Genomic DNA, 19965 nt, shown 5'->3' on the forward strand with positions numbered 1-19965 from the left:
CAAAGGCTCTTGGTTTAATCCCTGCTAAGGTCATAAGGAAAAACACAATGTGACTGTTTCTGAATGCATATGAACGCAGTCGTTGAATAAAATAACTCCTTTCACCAGTAAAGCATTTGCATCATGTTTTGTGGAACCTTTACAAATTTAACATTCTGTGTTTCCTTAAAACTTCACCAGATTTTGGTAGCCATGAACACAGTCTGCCACCTACATAACTGATAAGTCGTGCTGGATTTTATTATTTTAATGTGGAAAGTATGAAAATAAAACCTCCCTGGCCATTTCTTTCTCTCATGTAGTCTCCTTTCTGCTCATGATGCAGCAACTGAAATAACTTCCTTGCCCCAGTATTCCATTTTTATTATTGTTTCTTCCAAGTTCTGCTATCAGCACATGCTAACCTGAATTGTAGACGTATATTGTTGTACTAAAGATTTGTTACAAACTTGCCTCCACCATTGTCTCTGCTCCTGGTTTCTTCTCCCCCAGTCACATCTGCTTTGCTACTGAGACTACCCTGATATTGTCACCTTCATCTGCAGTCTGCTGCAGCCTGCTTTCATGTTGCTTCATATGGCTGGACTAGCCCCAGTGCAGGAGGAACTTGGAAGGACTTGCTATCCTTCTTGACAGTCCAGTCACTTATGAGTACTGCAAGAGCCAACCCATATTCGTGTATGTGTATTTCTGCGGTATACAGATTAATGTTAGCCATTCAATAAGTAATTAATACAATGTCCGCTTTTATCCTCAAATCAGGCATCTCATAGGAAGCATTTCTGAAATACCCGTGCAAGAGTTCTCTCAACTTTGTGACTAAAAAGGTAGAAAAGAATTTTTAGCAGGTAGGGCACACTGGAATTCCTTTAAGGGTCAATTTTTTTTTTAATGGCCTGAGATAGACACTTTATAGTAGTCTTCTCTGCAGACAGTCTTGCAGGAGAACAATGAGATCTTCCACTTTTTTTCTTGTTTTTCGTTTCTGTTTTTTTCCTTACATTTCTCATCTCCTCTGGAAAAATACCATAGGTGCTGTTTTTGGGGAACAAATCATGTGCTGGCTGGGTTTTTGGTTCCAGATTTCTTGCCCTTCAAGTCTCTTTTCCAGCACTGAGCCTTTCACAGAATCATAGAATCACCAAGGTTGGAAGAGACCTCCCAGATCATCCAGTCCAACCGTCCACCTACTATGAATATCTCTCCACTAAACCACATCCTTTATTACAGCATTTAAACGTTTCTTGAACATCTCCAGCAACAGTGACTCTACCACCTCCCTGGGCATTGCATTTCAGTGCCTGATCACTTTTTCAGAGAAGAAATTTTTCCTGCTACCTAACCTAAACCTCCCTGGTGCAACTTGAGGCCATTCCCCCTAGTCCTGTTGCTGGTTACACAGGAGAAAAGTCCAATCCCCACCTCGCCACAACCTCCTTTCAGGGAGATCTAGAGAGCTATAATGATCTCCAGTGAGCCTCCTCCAGCTAAACAATCCTAGTTCCCTCAGCCAAGATGGGAATTGTTAGAGTAGGGATGCAGCAAAACAGGAGATGGTGCAGTAGAACATCAGGACTGTGAGGGAGAATGTGAAGACAGGAAGAAGCAGATATTCTTCGTCAAGCCTAACACGTATAGTTCTAGATTATTACTGAGTTCTTTAAAGGACTTAAGCATTGTTTTTAACTCGGTTGCAAATGGCAGTGTTCCTCCTGACTTAACTGGGTACCTGATTATACTAGAACTACAAAAATTGTATCTGGGCAGTAATGTGGGCTAAGATCCTTCCTATTAATTTGTCTTCAATATTTGCCATCTATGCATCTATGCATACATATACATACCTATGTCTGTATGTGTGTATGCATATGTACATGTCTGTGTATGTATACATATTTACATACGCATATATATTCAAGAGCTGCTCCAAAAGCAGTGCATTGCTTTTTATTATGTTGGCCCCTGATGTCAGAGGCAGATGGTGGTGGTACGGCAGTAGAGATTGAACCTTCCCACCAATATCCCATTACATGTTGTTGCTGTGTGACAGATGGCAGCAGAGGGGCAGTCTGACAGAATGGCATTTGACATGGAAGTGTGCATAGAGCAAAGGTGTGTCATTGAATTCCTCCATGCAGAAAAAAATGGAACCCACTGATACTCATCAGTGCCTTATGAAAGTTCCTGGAGACCAAACAGTGGGTGAGAACAGAGTGAGGTGGTGGGTGGTGCGTTTCAGCCGTGGCAACAGCAACAGATTGTTACAAGCATGGCATACAGGCTCTTGTTCATCACTGGTGAAAATGCATAGCTAATGGTGATGACAATGTTGAAAAACAGTGTTCTGTAGCTGAGTATTTGCTCTGTCAAACGGTGATTTTGTGCTCTTTGTATCTGTTGTAGTTCCGTGGAAATAAAATGGAGGCATTACTTTCAGAGCAAGCTATGTATATATGGTTTTGTAAGTTTTACTTTCTAGTCAAAGAATGTTTGCAGTGGCATCTATTTAACTTTTATGGGATCCACTGTCTAAGAACACTGCAAAATTGATGCTGGTGTGAGTCTGGTTATGATAATGAAGAATTGTTTACCAGCAGGGAACATGCTATATTTCTTAGCTGTTCATTTCAGAGCTACAAACGTATGATTTTCTTTTAAGAGAACAGAGTCTTCTTGTACAGAAAATTGGTCTTTCATTGTACAAAAAATATCAGCATTAGCCAGTCACCACTGAAAGCACATTTCATACTGTATGGTTTCAGTGACAAACTGCTACTTTTCTGAGCTATATTTTTATGTGGTTATGTTTACATTATATATAATTTTTATTTCAATGATTTTCAGAAGTGTGGAGTACATGCTAAAGTTTCTCTGCCCAAAGTCTCACCAGAGCAGCAAGAAGAGCTGTGCACAATTACAAAGGTCCTGCTTGTAGGGAATGATCAATTGCACAAGATCTGGAAACAGGAAATCTGAGCTTTCCTCCTATCTCTGCTTGAAACCTAGTGTGAGTTCTGTTCTCCCATATTTAACACATGTACCATACTTGTTTACAGTAGCTCATGTAGTTGGAAGGATTTGTTTTGCTATGATAATTGGTAATTATAGAAGCCACCTTCAAGTAAATTGTTGACAAGCTATTCAGTTGTATGGCATATTTCCCTATGCGTATGCATTTCCCTTTCTACTTATTGAAAAAAAATGTGATTCCAAATTGTTGGTTTAAAAAAACAATGACTTTTCAGAGAGCTGTTGCCTGAGCTTAGAACAAATTTGATTTTCATGATTCAATTTTTTGGAGTTGAGATGAATCTGAAATGGAGGAAGGGATATGAGCTGCCTTACCTTAATAAAGTAAATAGTATTTCAGGCCCTTAAGCTCCTGCCCCATTTGCAACTTTCCAGCAACAGGTTACTTAAAAGAGGAAAAAAAAAAGAAAAAAAAACCTGTAAATTTTGGCATTGAAACAGGAAATATGTGAACCTGTCACAGTAAGCAGTCTCAAAGGCCAAGCTGCTTTGCAGGAGCTAATTAACCTTAGGAAATAATTACCCAAATATGCAAATGTTGTTTAGATAATTCCATGTGTTATCAACTCAGGTAGTCCATCATAACTGCAGACCTTGCAATGTCTGGGTGTTAGAATCTGGCATAGTTGATAAGGCTTGGGTTGGTGCATCACTTCAGCTTGGTATTTAGCAATTAATGACTGTGATATTACATTAGTAAATTCAACCTGTTTTTTGAAAGCAACATAACGTAACACTGTATTCACTGTATGCACACTGCTTATCAGTGTATTCCTAATGGCTCTAGCCATTAAAATGTTATATACCTTTCAACTCTTAGCGCTAGCAATATTGGGAAAAATGACAACCCGAAATATGCATTCTCTTTCTCTGCTTCTTTGCACAGTGAATTGCGAGAGAATTTACCCACAATCATTTGTTTTGTTTCACAGCTCCTAACCTATTACAGAGAGAATTTTAAAGGTGCAAGTCTGTTTTTCCAAGCAAAACCTCTTTTTGAAATGAGATTAGGAGCAGCACTGTATAAAAGAGTGTTTCTGTTAGCATTTTGTAAGCGCCAAGACAAAATAGGAGTGAGTTACTGAACAGAAACCAGAGACAGCCAGCCAAAAATGAACACAAAGGTAACAAAGAAAAGCCTCCGAAGACAAGAAGCCCAAAGCAGAGAGTATTTATATGCGACTAAAGGGCAGGGCTCTTCCATTGCCCTTCACCAGCGAGCCATCGTGGGCAGTTCTGTATATAGGGCGAGGGAGGAATGGGGGAATGCCAGCATACCCAGGTCCCCATCAGCCAGCCCAGCTGTGCAGGTCAGAGCAGCCCAGGGCTCTGCTCACCCTGACAGAGCTCCAGGGAGCATGGCTTCCTCCCTGCCTCCATCTGTTGCTTCAGGCAGCCTGTGGCTGCGGAAGAGGTTCTGGCCCTGGGATATTAAATGGCTTCATATAGATGAGGAACATGAATTTATTAATCACTGTCATATTATTTTTGTAGACTGTGCTAGTAAACTATTTGATTAAACTTTTGATATTAAAATGAAGAGCTCCGTATTAACCATTTATGATCATTTTTTGAGTGATAGCTGTTTGGTTTAAGAAGTGAAGACTTCTGTACATAGTTAATAGACAGTGTTTAAAAATACTACAAAAATTTAAAAGGCCTTTTATCACTTGAGAAAGGCATTTGTTCTTAAGGTAGTGTCTATGAATACTCATTTCTGCCACATGAAACACATTTTTACTCTATTTGCAAAGGCTTGATGATCATTTCTCATTGAAAAGGAATATATCCATGTGGTAAGCAGATCTTTTTAACTAATCTGATCATTAACTGGACCAGGACTATAGGACTACTTGCATTCTGTATTATTGTTATGGGCGGCATATTATAGCTAGTTTCAGAAACATATTCCTCCTGTAGCCTTCAAGAAGAGGAATAAATACAATGTAGGCAATCTAAAATACCTTGACAATACTTCTCTTAAGTGATTTTAACTCCTTTTATCTCTGAGGTAATCTTCAGTGGATTTTGCTGTGTGCATGTGTGACAGGTGTTCAATATCTAATAGTCTCCATAGTGTTGGTAGTCACCAGTAGTAAATGAGGTATATTCATTCTAATCTTACCAGTAAAAAGGATTGAAATATAATAGTTATTAAGAAAAAGACATGGACATCTTTTCATTTATTAGTGAATTAAAGGGTAAATCTTATCTGATAATATTCCATTTAAAATGGAGCCATGTAAGATTTTTCATGATGTGCAAAGCTTATGCCTCCCATGTTCCATTCACCACCTGAGCAAGCCCCGATGCAGGAACAGAATCACAGCACTAGAACTGCAGCAGCCTGACAGCTGTGTGTTTTAAGGTTACTTTGCACTGGTTATATATCACACAGAGGGCTTTTTCTAATAAGGTTCTTAATATTTTTTACTTTTATATTTTCTTGTATATATCTGGGGTGTTGAAGACCCGCAGCTATGACTTCCACAGCTCCAAAAAATGAAACTAGTTATTTAGACATAGAATTACTGGTTGCAGATAACTGACTTCTAGCAGCTGGAAATCCAAGTTCAGCTCTCCCAGCGCCTTTCTACTTCAATCTGTTTCACAAATGAGAATGCATTAAGCCTCATCAGCCTTTTGAGGTACATAACATGATTTCTTCATTCCTTTCTGTACAATTCTATAGATAATTACGCAAAGCCCTAAGTTTATAAAATCATTTAAGGTGGTATTTAAGTGCATTGTATTTAGCCACAATGAAGGAAAGCAACAGCTGCCTGAAACTGGCACCTTCATATTGAAACTGCAGTATTCAGTATCATAATTTAACTGAGGCCAGGCAGATATGGTTAATCCCCAGGACCTAATGGACCTAAAGCAATTCAGTATCTTAAGGAGACTTGCAGTACCCCAGAGTCTGCTGTGCCCACTTACATGGACAGATGTTTCTTGTATGGACACAGCACTGGTTTATTCTCCATCCAACTTGTTTAAAGTAGTGGCTTGCTACGAGGAAAAAAATAAGCAGATGCCATGAAGAAACGGCTTTTCTTTTAAACATACACTACTCCTCCAAACTCCATCTTTCGCATACTCCTGCCCCTTACATGTAGCAGAGTGAGTACAGCTTATCCTGCCTTTTTTTTTTTTTTTTTTTTCACCAATAACAAAGGAACGTGTAGTTACAGTCTGTAAGTAACTAATTCCAGTTCATTTCTTTTTGTTTTTATAAAGTTCTGTTGAGTCTTTGTACTGGACTGTGAAGCCGTGCAGTTAATGATCTGGTTTACTTGACCACTGCTTATGATTTAATTGATGCAGGATTTTCAGGCTGAGTTTTTGAATCCTTTAGAAGCTTCTTGCTGCTGTCTTAGTCTTGTGGAAATCCTGAAATGTTGTGCTTCTCCTGATGGCAGCACAGAGAATAATAATTACAGAATGCATGAAAATACAAAGTTAACCACAAATAGCCTTATCTTTTTCTTAGAGTATTAAACCACAGTTTTATACCCACACGAAAATTGTTACAGGAATTCATTGTAACATTATTATTAAAAAGTATATATATATAAATATCTTGCACAAATTACTTAAAGTAAATATTCTAGTTAAACTGGTCATTTAGAAATTCTCCCTATGTTCGAATGTGCCTTTTCCTTATGTATCATAGTTAGAATACATCCCTTTTCCTTAAGAAACATCTGAGGTGTTCTTTGGCTTTATCTTAATAACTAGCCTGCCAATCATATCTTCCATATGAAATTTCTTTTGAAAAATGTACCTCTTTACTCATGAAAGGAGGGGTCTTTACCTCCTTCTTCTATCTTTACAATCAAAGTTCAAACTCTGGTTGAAAGAAAATAAGCCTTTTCTTGTCTTGAGGTGGTTTATGGTAGTTAATACAAATTTATTTAAAACTGTGTCATAGTCAAGTGAAGAATCTGTCCAGAATTAAATTGAATATCTTCAGTGCTTTTAGGCAGATATGATTGTGAAGTTGTAATCTCTACAAAATTAGGACAAAAAATTAAGCACATGACTGTTTGTAATGGTTTCAGTCTGGATCCATGAGGATTTGTAACTATCTCATTCTTATTTAGGATAGTAAACTAGGCATGAAAATAGAAGTAAAAGCCTACATCCACCAGGTTATTTAGTTGTCTGTCTTCTCACTCATGTTCGACAACCGTAAGAGATTAAATTTCCAAAATTGTATTTTAGAGTGAGACTGTGACTTCAGTGTTCTTTGTAAAGTTACAGTTGTTCATACAGTGTAATTATCACTTTAATTCCAGTGGCTTTTGCTGGTTTATACTTTATTTTCCCCAAGGAAATGGGGCTTATATGATCTGTCAGTGTCTTCTAGTGATATGAAGGCACTGGTGGAGAAGAGCAAAGGGATGCAAATATTAGGAAATTACATGACCTTCACTGAGCAGCTCTTCCTGGCACAAAAGCTCTGGAGCTGGAAAATGTCTGCAGTGTTGTGCTACAGAGGTGTGAAATCCTAGTGGGAAGCAGGAAGTAACAGAGCATCAAACTCATGCCACCTGAGACTAGACAAATTTGAAGTAATGCCACAGACAGCCTGATAAAGAAATAAAATACAGAGAAGTAAAGATCTTTCTGATAGTCTCAAAGGTAGAGATAGCAGTGCGCATCCCCACATGTTTGAGGATAGTGCACTAGCATCAGTGTGATTGATTACAGTGCTTTCAGTGGCTCTCTGACTACATCCATTGGTTATTGTTCAATAACAAAAAACATTCCTCCGACTACCAGAAACTCCAAAATAATGGCTAATACGTAAGCAGTCAAAACGTGGTTTATCTGCCCTGTATCTCATAGTCTACAGTTTCAAAACAAATAAAAATAGCATTTCAAAGAGTAGCTGCAAATACCCTAGTTTTACTCTTTGGCAAATTTCCACTGGAGCATAATACAAAAAAATTCTAAAGACTGAAATTATATTTATCTTGTTCATACTCGTTTTTATTTGTTTTATCAGACTAAGACTTAACTACTTTAAACAAACCATCAGTGAGCAAATATTTGACAAAGAGTTGTCAAAAGAATGAAAACCAGAGCAGTGGCTCATAATTTCTTTGAATGCCTCTGTTTAGCTGAATTGCCATCATGGTATTTAGACAAAATTTTGCAGATGCATAATTTTCGTTGTATTTATTAAAATAAGTAACAATAAAACAACAGTTTTACTGCATTTAAATTGCAATCTTAGATTTCTTTTATTTGGACAAATGCTCATTTTTGACATCAGAGTATTATTAGCTTGAATTTTGTTTTAACAATACATTTTAGCATATAGGAACATGTTACTTTTAGACAGAATTGCCAGTTGCTAACAGGTAATTGTTGCAAATGTGATTTTTTTCTGCAGGATAATGGATCTCCGGAAGAACATGCAATTTATGTTTGGGACCATTTTATTTCCCAGTCAGCAGCGGAGAACGTGTTTTTTGTTGCTCACAGTTACGGAGGACTTGCATTTGTAGAGTTGGTAAGTATGCCTTTTTCATTGCCTTCTTTACTGAGGTCTTTCACAGATTTTCGAAATTCTTTTTTATTATCTTCTTCAAACAGCAGTTTAGGAACAGTTTGACCAGTGTTCACATACAAACCTGTGAGGTTTTCTATGAATGTGGAAGGTCACTGCATGGACCTGTTACTGAGTTAGATGGTAGGTTCCATGTATCCACTAACCTGAAAAACTGTGGGAAAACAAAACTCACTGAATCCTTCTTTTTCAGATTCTGTAGTAAAGGTAGGACTCAGCAAGTTCCTGGTCTGTGGTTAGAGAGGCTGGAGGTCAAGACTGGGAATAACAATTTAATGTTAAGTCATAATTAATAGATGCACATTCTTCTATGTAGTTGAATGTGAGGAGAGATTTGGAGGTTTACACAGTTTTGCAGTTTTTCCACAAATGAGTTCCAATCTCCTGGAAAGACTTTCTTCAGTTTAATTAGCTCTGGATAAACCCTGCTGTGACTTAAGCTGGGAAGTATTGTGGCCAATCTAAAGCTTTCCTACCCTTGATTTTAGGACTGCAGAAGATCCATCCTTTTCATCAGTTTTTTTTATCTAATTTCTACAAGGCAAATTTCTTCATCTCGTCTAATATAGAAAGAATTCACCTGGTCAATTTATCATTCTTGTATAAAATAATGTAGATGTGGTCATTAAATTTTAAAATACTGATGTAATCAGGACATGCTTTATTGAAGAAAATGTTAAAAAGAAAAGTCCTCTTTCTGCTCTAAAGAAGTGTGTTAGTTTTGTAGACACAGAAATTAGCTGATATATATATACAACTTTTATCTACAAAATATTCAGAGAATCATAGAATGGGTTGTGTTGGAAGGGACCTTTATATAGGCAGGGACATCTCCCACAAGACCCATCTATAGGCAGCAGGGACACCTCCCATGAGATCAGGTTGCTCAAAGCCCCATCCAGCCTGGCCTTGAATGCTTCCAGGGAGGGGGCATCCACAACCTCACTGGGCAACCTGTTCCAGTGTCTCACCACCTTCACAGTAAAGAATGTCTTATTAATTTCTAACCAAAATCTACTGTCTTGCAGTTTAAAGCCATTTCCCCTTGTCCTTTTGCTACATGCCCTTATAAAATGTCCCTTCCCAGCTTTCCTGTAGGCCTCCTTCAGGTACTGGAAGGCTGCTATAAGGTTACCCCTATAAGCTTTCTTTTCTCTAGGCTGAAAAGCCCCAGCACTCTCAGCCTGTCTCCATAGGGGAGGTACTCCAGCCCTCTGATCATCTTCATAGCGCATATTAGTCTAGTCTAACTTAAGGATACTAAAAGTAGTTCCTGCCTGAATGTAAGACAGATGCTTTAGTTATGAAAAAGTATGTTGAGCATTTGAGTTTTATTCTTGTGCAGTTCTAGGCAAGAAGAATTCAGAGAGGTAATACTTCTATTAGTTTAGGAATTCTAGATTTTTATTAACTCTTTCTATTTGTTGAAATTAAGGCCACTTTGATTTTTTCTGTGTTTCCTGAAAAATATTTTTAAAACTAAAGAGTATAATGTGTATAGATTTAAAACTTGAGAACAGCACTGCTGATGATTTTCCACAGGTATTTTATTATTAATAACTTCTCTCAAAAATAAATTTTAAGAGACCAGGTTAGTGAAGATGATTAACTCCTTCACTAACCATAACTCTGGGCAACAGTTTTTTAAGCTGGCTGTGTTGTGCATGGTTGATGCTCCTCAGACATGTGGAGAGCAGGAAGAATCTGTTCTGCTATCTTCTCTTTCCTAAGCTGTGATTTTAAGCTGACGTGTGTTTTAACCTAGGTTATTCTGATGTGCCTTATCTTTCGAAAATGAAATGTTAGCAGAATTTTTTTAGACTTTGTGAAGCCACGTTGTGTAGGTGCCTGGACACCTACAGATACATACAGTTAACATAAGGCAGAAATAAAAAATGACTGGAGACCTTTCTCACCATTTCCCAAACAAAGCACTTATTTGAAGGAGGCTTGGAAAGCTAGCGGGCAGAGTTTTTCCATCACATTTCAGTCAATGGCTTGAGGTGGCATGGGTAACAGATGACCAACGTGTCATTCCCATTTTGCCTGTTTCTCTTGTCACACTGGTGGATATTTCTTCACTTTTGTTCTACTTTAATATGAAGCACGCAGATGTTTCAGAAAAAGACTTGACTTCTGACCTTGGGGCTTCTAGGGTCAGGGTGCTCAGGGCCTGTGAAATTATCACAAGCTGAGCTAAAGTTTTTATCCATCACAGGAAGTAACCAGTAAGTAAGAAGTTAAAAAGGATCTTTGTCAGAGAGACAAGATGGTCTCAGTAAGGGTCAGCTTCTGTAGTCTGCTGTCTCTGCAGGAGATACATGCCTGAGAGGAAGAATATAATATATAACCATTGGCACATCACATATCTGTCATGCAAAACTAGACCTGAGAAGTATATTTAATGTACCCCAATTGTTTAAAAAAAAAAAAAATCAAAGGATATTAACACCTGGTTCTGGTAGAAGTAGTTTGAAGTCAGTCTTCCACTGAAAGAAGTTTAATAATATAATATATACATTTAAGCAGATTTGAGATATAACTGAAAAAAATCTTTAACTATTTTTTCACAGTGTTAGTTTGCAGGATTTTATTTTGTTATGCTCTCCTTTCTCTTCAACTTTATATCCATATGACATTTTGCAATTACAAAAAAAAAAAAAATAGAAATGGAGCAGCTGATGGGCAGTTACTGTCTTTCAACAAATACGTATTTGTTCACTTTCTCTCATGCTTTGCTGGGGCTAGATGATGGGGGTAGTATAGCAGCTGCACCATGTAGCAGCCACACCACCCCTACACTTGCTATATGAGCATTTTGGGTCAAGCAGTCTATAGAAGTGTAGGTTACAGAAGTTACAGAGACCCTTTGCACAGCTGCTGCTGACTCTGCTCCTCTTACAGAATAGTCTTGTGAGGCACATGGCTTTAATTTGGAGCAGAGGTTTATGCCTGGGCCCTGTGCGTTTGATTGCACCTTCAGGGAGAAAAAAAAAAAAAAAAAGCCAAGAAGACAGAAAAGTTTTGACTCATTGATTCATTGAGTTTTCAGTGAATCTTTTAAACTCATTCTGCATGTTTGGTGCTGCTAGATCTATCCCAGTTATTTAAAATTGTCTCAATCACCAGAGATCTGAAGTTCATCACTTCCTCATTATGTAAGGCATTTGATAAAGAACTGACCATTCATGTTAAGCAGAGAAGAAATCTGATACGAAGCAGCAGCTCATTCATGGAGTTCAGTAGCATGATGTGGGCAAAGTAAGGCAAAGCCGCTGTTCAGAAGGAGCACGGGAAAACTTTCAGCCTTGTAAGGGCAGAAGAAAATCCAGGTGCTCCTTTGTGTGCAGTTTCTAAGGGAAAAGATACAGAAAAAGCAGCTCAGTTCTACCTCTCCTCTACTCGTTAGTTCTCCACATCCAGTGCTGGAATGCAGGCACCTGCCACTCATTTTGGTAAAGAAACAAACTCACAGCGAAGTAACTCACCAGCAGTGGTGAAGTCAGTAAAAAAGGAGAAGCATTTTTGTTTATTTGTAGCAAATGGTCTTAGCTTGGAATTTGATCTTTCAACAGAAGTCAAGCTATGGTTTCAAAGTCCCTTATTAAACAAGCCAGTAATACTTGGCTACAATTTTCAAATATATGCCACATCTAATATTTCATTTGGTATTTGCAACTTTTTGTTTTCATGTTTGTGGCCATGAGATGTCATGGCCATGAAGAAAAGCAGCACAGATCTATAACATTGTAAGTGAATGCACAGAAGCTGTTACGCAGATACTGAAGTGTAGGCACACATTTTCTGTACTGTACTGAGTTGTAGACTACTGGGGAAATAATTGAAAGCGATTGAACATGTGTGGGAAGTAAAGTTCCACCAATAAATGTAGTTAGTTATATTGTTTATGGCTTGAATTACAAATGCTAATTATAAACCATATGCTAAAATGCATCTTTATATTTAGTGATTAAAACTTTGTGTAATTCTGGTTTGAAATTAAATGCACATCTAATAATGTCTAAATGTAAATTACTTTTTAAATACACAGCACTAAAAATAGTTGTGGGGGTCACTGTGTTGCGCTAATTACTGATTTTAAAAATCTCAAAACATGATTCATGAACACACCTCATCTTCTTACTTCCCCAGCCAGTGTAGTTCAGGGATTTATTTTCAGAAGCAGCTTGCTGTAGTTGATGGTAAATCATGGAACTTTCCCAACTCCTGGCTTATAATAATTTTCTGAAATTTTACAGAAACTGAGAATTTCAAGTTGATGGAGTCAATTTTATATTTAGTTTACAGAAAATAAGTTTCTGGTACAACGCCTCCTGTGAGTTTTTCTGCCAAATTTTGCAGGTTTACAATTATTTCAACTTTAAAAAGAATGTTTTCCCTTGTCATTGCCTGCCTGAAAGACCCTCACAGATGGAGAACAGATAAACTGTGCACCAGTGCTTACCTGAGTCTTCTGAGCATCGACCGCACATCTAATTACAATTCTAAGTCCTGTGTGCCAATAGAGGTGAAAGGAAATGGTGGTCCTTGAATGCTGGATGATATTTAAAACTATTTGTGTTTGTCGTTATAGAAAACACTCATGACAACTACTCATTTCAGAATCATGAGAACTGTTAAATCTAAGCTTTCAAAGTTGTCAGGTAGTCAGTATCATGGGATCTAAATTAAAAAAAAAAAAAAAAAAAAAGTGGAATATTCCTCCTCTTTGCTTTGTATATTCTTGAGACCTTAGGCTTTGCTATTTTATGGGTTTACTCAGCACCTAAAGATCCAGAAGTGCACCTTATTGGTTCTGCAGTAACTCTATCATTTGCCCAGAGAGGTTGTGGATGCCCCGTCCCTGGAAGTGTTCAAGGCCAGATTGGATGGGGCCCTGGGCAACCTGGACTAGCATTAAATGGAGTGGTTGGTGGCCCTGTATGTGGCAGGGGGGTTGGAGATTCATGATCCTTGAGGTCCCTTCCAACCATGACCATTCTGTGATTCTGTGGTTAAATGATATCTTTCAGAGAAAAATGTCAAATGTCATGATAATCATGATGAAATTATGAAAATCAGCACTGTTATCCACAACTTCCAGCATTCACTTTAAAATAGAAAGCGAATGTGATATTATTAAATAAAAAGAAAGTCATTGTCTTTGAGTAAATGAGAGACTATTCATTTGTCGGCTAAAATGTTGGATTGCACAAAGGTGTATTTTTAAGCAGCTTTGTTAAAGTGAGTACCCTTAAAACACACACTGTTCAGTTACTGCACCCACTGTAGTGTGCTAATTCCATCAAATCAGCCAATTTTGTCAATTTAATATAATTTTAGTCTCATCATTTTGAAAAATGGTCTGCAATACGCTGCCACTATGTTTTGTTGTATTGTGCTGAGTACAGTGAGGAGACCTGACCCTACCTAGAGATAATAGGTGTTGTAATGATAGCTATGATAAATGGACACCTGCTGGACTACCTGGGAGTCTCTGTGGCTGCACCACTGTTCTGGCACAAGCAAAAGGCAGTTTAAGAGCCTTAATGACTTGGCTGTGAACGTGTCATTAGCTCTTCATTAATTTAATTTTCTGAAATTTGAGATGGAATCATTTGTTTATTCAGATCCTTATTTATATATTTTTATACACATTTATTTACTTATTTACTTAGCTATTTGGGTCAAGAACTGATAAGCATTTATTGGATATTATTTATGTGCAACTCTTAATACCCCATCCTGACCTATTAAATTGAAATAGATCTGCTGATATGCAGCAGTAATAACACAAGACCTGTAATGGCCACAAGTACGGAAGAGAACAGGAGCCGAGAAGCAAATCTGGAGACCAGGATCCATACTGGAGGAAACATTTAGTTATTTTAGCTGTACTTTGTTAATAAACGTTTGTTTATCTGAAACAGGACAACAAGAAATGATGGTGAATGGTGGGGCCTAATGAAGAAAAAGCACTGATTCTGTAAAAAGAGTTGAGCAAAAATAAGGTTGCTAGCAGGTTTGGTGGGATTGGTTTTTGGATTTGTGTTGCTGATTGTCGCAAAAAATAAGTGTGCAGTAATGAAACTGGCTCATGACATAAAGTAGTGAAGTTACCATGAATACTCAGGATTAGAATTTCTATAGTAAGAGAAATAAATGAAATAATGCAAACTTCAAGATACATTTAACAGCTAGCCATCTGGATGCATATATAAACTGTGATTCCATCAATAGAAAAGAGCAAAGAAGGAGAAGCACTTGGACTTAATCAGCAATAGTGTAAGTGAATGACCTGTTAAAGCAGTAGAGGAGGCAAATGTGATCCTGTGATTTGTTCGCTCTTTCTATCAGAGGAAGAGAAATATTAATGCTGGCCAGCATGCTTGTGAGATTTATCTCAGATAATTTGAAGCAATTCCGATTACCCACACTCAGAAAGATTAATTCCAGCTGGAAGAGATACAGAGAAGAAGTGTCAGGATGCTCAGAGCGATGGAGAACCCATTTCACTAGACAAGATGAAGAACTCAATTGTGTGATGTGATGCAGTGCCACATGGATGTCTTACCTGCCCTAAGCACCAGGATCAATATTGTCGTAGAAACCATGCACACACCCTCCAGGCTTATCGGTCTGAATAAGAACTGTGTAATTTGCTAATGCTTTTACATTAACTTTGGTAGCTTCTGAAAAAAACTAGGTTCAAGTGCCTACACTGTGTTCTGCTACATGAGTCTTTAAAAAAGCACATCTTGTTCAGCCCAGCAAAGGAAAGCTTAGAGGGATTGATAGCACTCTTTAAATATATCAGGAGAGTAAACAGCAGGGAGATAGAGCCATTTAAGCCTAAGAACAATGTTGGCACAGGAACAAATGGATTAAAAGTGGCCATGAATAAATTTAGGGTAGAATTAGGTCTCTCACCATTAGATCAGGAAGGCCTATTTGGGAACAAGAGGACTGGGACAAAATTCCTACCCAGCTAGACACACATGTGAGAAGAATTATGTGCGTAATTGACTGGGACAGTCAGGCCTTGATCTGACCCAGGAGTCTATGTTCTTGTGAAAGCAAGCGTGTGCAGGTGGCTATTTACAGCTGCAAACAATTGGACCCACTTTGGATTAATTTTTCTACAGATGGTGCCTCGCTGGCTCCAGGCTTACTCCATGGCCAAATTTCCCACCTCAAACTCACAAAACACTGAGTTTGATCCAAAACCAGATCAACCCCTCTAAATACCAGTGTTGGCAAACAACTTTTTTTTTTTCTCCTCACTTGTTTTTGGACATAGTAGACTTGTTTTTGCCAGTGCTTTTTGAAATGTGTAAGTTTCAGCTTTCAGTAGAAAGCAACAGGGATTGCAGATTCAATTGTGAGTGGTTACAGTAGTGAGCAAACGAAATGGATTTATCAGAAAGCACTGAAGTATCTTAATAAGTGTCACTGCCTGCTCTGTTGATTGCAACTTCTTATCATGTTTGGCTGATATATACACAGAAGCACATGTATATGTGTATATTCTTTGCCCTCTTCAATATAGGGCATATAAACATTTTAGACAACTGTTGAGTTTTCCTCTTTCAGCCTAAGTAATTAAGCTAACAACTATGCACTGATGCCATTATTTCCCATGCTACCATGTATTATTATTATCCATTTGCACTGTGGTGGCAGTCATATATTAGCATCTTATCCTGAAGAGTTTGCTGCCTAAAGAGTCTTAACAAGAAGAGGCAGAGGAATGATGAACAATCACCAAGCAGAGGCTCAGAGTACTACAGCTGCATTTTCTTTTTACTTTTTTCTTTGGTTTAGATGCTGTGTAGGCATCCAGTTTCTTCTTATTCAACCCCACCCTTCTCAGTCTTACTATTGGATGTCAGGAGAGGATCACTAAAACAAAATCATGTCTCTCATAAGAGCTTCTTGTGCTGCCACTTCGAGAACAGGACTCAAGTTTCTTCCCGACTCGCTACTTTGCTCTGGATAACTTTCTCAGCCTCATTACTTTTTGCTTCATCTTAATCATTTGCTAATTTAATATCTCATGCTTCACTCAGCTCAGTCCATGGTCTGCAGGCGAGCAGTATATATGGCCCATCCCTGCTTCTTCCAAAAGGAGAAGGGCAGTGTTTCATGGCCCAGAACGATACACTGAATGCTAATTGCCTGCACCACCCATCATTACTTTACATCTCATTGGCCATTTCATATTAATTTTCTAGTTTGACATCAGAGTTGGAAGGCTAATTATAAAATGAATGAAGAACAGGAGAAGGGCAAAAGTTAGAGTTAGTTGGAAGTCAGTTTATTTGGAAATATATGTTCATTGTTGTAGGACAATGGCAAAACACTTCCTGCATTCCCCTACAGTGATGCTTTTAGAGACACATGATCTCAGTAGTTACATATTTTCACAGTTTCTTTGCATTATCTTACATTCCATACACTACACAGTGAGCTGTTTTTAGATTCTGGTATGAAGAGCTTTCTGATCTTTCTCAGTTGTTCTCATAATTCCATCCCCTTGTATCTGTAGTTGCCCAGTGATTTATATAAAACTAGATCTTCTTTCTTTTTACTCTTCTTGCATTCCTTTCTGAATTCATATTATTTATCAACATTTCTTTTGCAGTTGCTGAGAATTGAGCTCTGTATTGTAATTATTATAGCCAGCTGAAGGCAAACTTCAGCAATGTTCTGTGCAACATTGCAACATTTTAGTCAGTGCAGCCAACACAATGTTAGATTTTTTTTGCAAAGTTGCTTTGAATATGGTACCCACTAACATTCACAGTTCCCTCATAGTACTTTAGTTTTCTCTTTTTCCCTTTCCCCAATCATATGGAATCAAGTAGATGACCTTCTTTTTCTAGCAATATTATATCTCATTCTTCCAAATTAAATTCATCTACCCTTACTACATAGGATGACAAACTAGATTGTCATAGTGATCCCTTCCATGCTACAAATCTGTGAATCTTGGAAGCTTGTTTTTATATTTCTTTCATGCTTCTCTTGGCAGTTTCTCCCACTTTAGTGTCACCTGCAAATTTCATTAATTCCATATCATTAATGAAGATTTTAAATAAAACCGTATTTGGCATCTATCCTTATATTTGACTAGAAACTTCCTTCTGGCTTTATAAATTCCTTTGTATTAGTATCCTTTCCTCCTCTGTTTTATCCATTTTAAATTCTGTGAAACAGCTCACTTAATAGTTTACTTTTCATTTCAAATTTTATTTAAAAAAAAAAAAAGCAAGAACCTTACTGAAAGAATACATGGTTCATCCTTTCAGTTGTCAACACTGTCTTCAGCCCTTGAGCCTGTCAAGGCTAACATGATGATGTCTGTGTGAAACCAAAGTTTGTAGTACATTGCTGGTACAAGTAGTTAACTCCCTACACCCAGGGGAACTCAATGTTACCAGAAGGAATTCTCAACAGATTTATTTGCCTGGCCATTAAATTCCTCTTTGGTGGCCCCAACTTCCTAGATTAAAAACTGTAATCTCTACATGTGCACCTCTATAGAAGTGTTTTCTGTCTGAATCATCATCATGATTTTTCAGACTTGGGGGAAATCCATCAACTATAGTAGGTGTGCCTTATCTCCAGTTCTCTGATGTAAAAGATCTGAGCTAAACTCTTTATTCGCTTCCTAATATTCAGATTTTATCTGAAATATTAGACTGTTTTAAATACTGTATTTTTTTAAAATGAAAAAAAAAAAATCAAAAAGGAAATTGTCTTACTGCTAATTCATATTTTCCCATTTCTGTGACAGGATCTTATGCCAATTAGACTACACAAGTGTATTGTGTTACTGTTAGTTTAAATGTTAATTATGGTGAAAAGTATACGTATGGCTTTTGTGTGAAACAGTAGAGATTTTTTAAGACTTTAAGACCCGGTTTAGTGGATCAACCAAGGGAACTGCAAGTTAATAATATATTAGGCATTGCAAATCCACACGGAGTAAAAGCAATCCAAACATACTTCTGGTGAAGGGAACTCTCACACTGTGGCACTGTAAGAAGCAGCTGGAATTTGCATTTTATCCTAAAACTTTCCTGTCTTTAATCTAGTGAAGATGTGTTATGTAGCTTTTTCAGTATATTAGTGAAGTATTTTAATATTAATAATAGCATGAGAACCAGTGTTTAAATGTTAAAATAATCCTATTTAAGGGCTTTACTTGAATATGATATCAAGTAAAAATATGTAAGTAGATTTTGCTCATATATTTACTGAGAAAATTGTGCACAGAATTAAACTGAGACCTGAACACGTAGAATCAAAACACAAGTGTAAATTTTCCTCACAAATACAAGAAAAATAAATAGTTTATATTGTTAATTTTTTCTTTTTTTTTTTCCATTTTCCAAGGCAAACTAAGTGTAATAGTAAATCCCACCTGTGCCACATCAAGACACAAAGTGTGTAAGGTTTCTGCTTGATTAAGCCAAGCCATTTTATTTGCTTGTCAATACCTAGATTGTATTTTATTCTAGGCTGGCAGAAGCTGTTTGACAGGAGCCTTGTACCCATGTGCTATGAAGCATGGAGCAGTCAGTGATCTTTAAAAGCGGAGATTTCAAGGCAAAAGTTTTTTGTAGGTATCTTTGCCTGTTCCTTCATCATGCTCCCATCTCTCCCCACCCCTTTTCCCATGAACAAATGATGAATAATGTTTAGGAAACTATTCTTTGCAGATGTCCATAGGAAAACTAACTATTTTAGTATTTTTGATGTACCAAGTCACCACCAACTACAGCAAGTAGCTGGTGAACCTATACATTCCTGTGGTCATGAATATTGCTTTGTGTACCTTACCAAGTTTTAATTCAGTTTTCAAGGGCTTTTGAAGTATGTGTTACATCTGTCAGCTGCTTTGCGTAAAAGCCTTAGTATTTTCTCCAGTTCCTTTAAAATACAGTCTTACATAGTTGAAAAATAATAATAATCACAGTATTCTTTGAAAGAGTAAATTTCAGTCAACAGGGTGACGACTGTGATATTAGCTCTCTGATATTGTAGTCTTCTAGCTATAAACCTTTTTATACATCATGAGTACTTTACTCAGTAGGTTTTAGAAAAAAATCAAAATATCAAAATAACAACACAGATCCCCAGCCACACCCACTGCACCAAAGGCTGGCACGTAACTTCCAGCATTTTGTTAAGGTATATAGATTGTATTTCCTCAGTCTTAAAAAACCTGGGCAAATTAACCCCAGATACATAATCTTATTTTACTTCTTTGCTGCTCCTGTGTACAGCCCCAGCAGATTTTTAAACCAGCTGTTGAAAATAACCTAGTTTAAGAGTTCACCGTGAAC

The 19965-nt window shown here is 37.4% G+C and overlaps 1 protein-coding gene across 5 annotated transcripts in view; it reads left to right on the top strand.

Annotated features, from left to right (window-relative positions):
• ARB2A (ARB2 cotranscriptional regulator A) overlaps positions 1 to 19965 on the top strand; it is a 259865-nt gene that overhangs the window by 149012 nt on the left and 90888 nt on the right. For all 5 annotated transcript variants that reach the window (XM_031605280.2, XM_090131936.1, XM_090131935.1 and 2 more), the window contains one exon: positions 8435 to 8554. In XM_031605280.2, coding sequence (XP_031461140.1) covers positions 8435 to 8554 — 120 coding nt within the window. The remainder of the gene's footprint in view (positions 1 to 8434; positions 8555 to 19965) is intronic.

The sequence above is a fragment of the Phasianus colchicus genome, chromosome Z (genome assembly GCF_987193195.1).
Source record: "Phasianus colchicus chromosome Z, bPhaCol1.hap1.1, whole genome shotgun sequence".
In the NCBI taxonomy this organism is placed as follows: Eukaryota; Metazoa; Chordata; class Aves; order Galliformes; family Phasianidae; genus Phasianus; species Phasianus colchicus.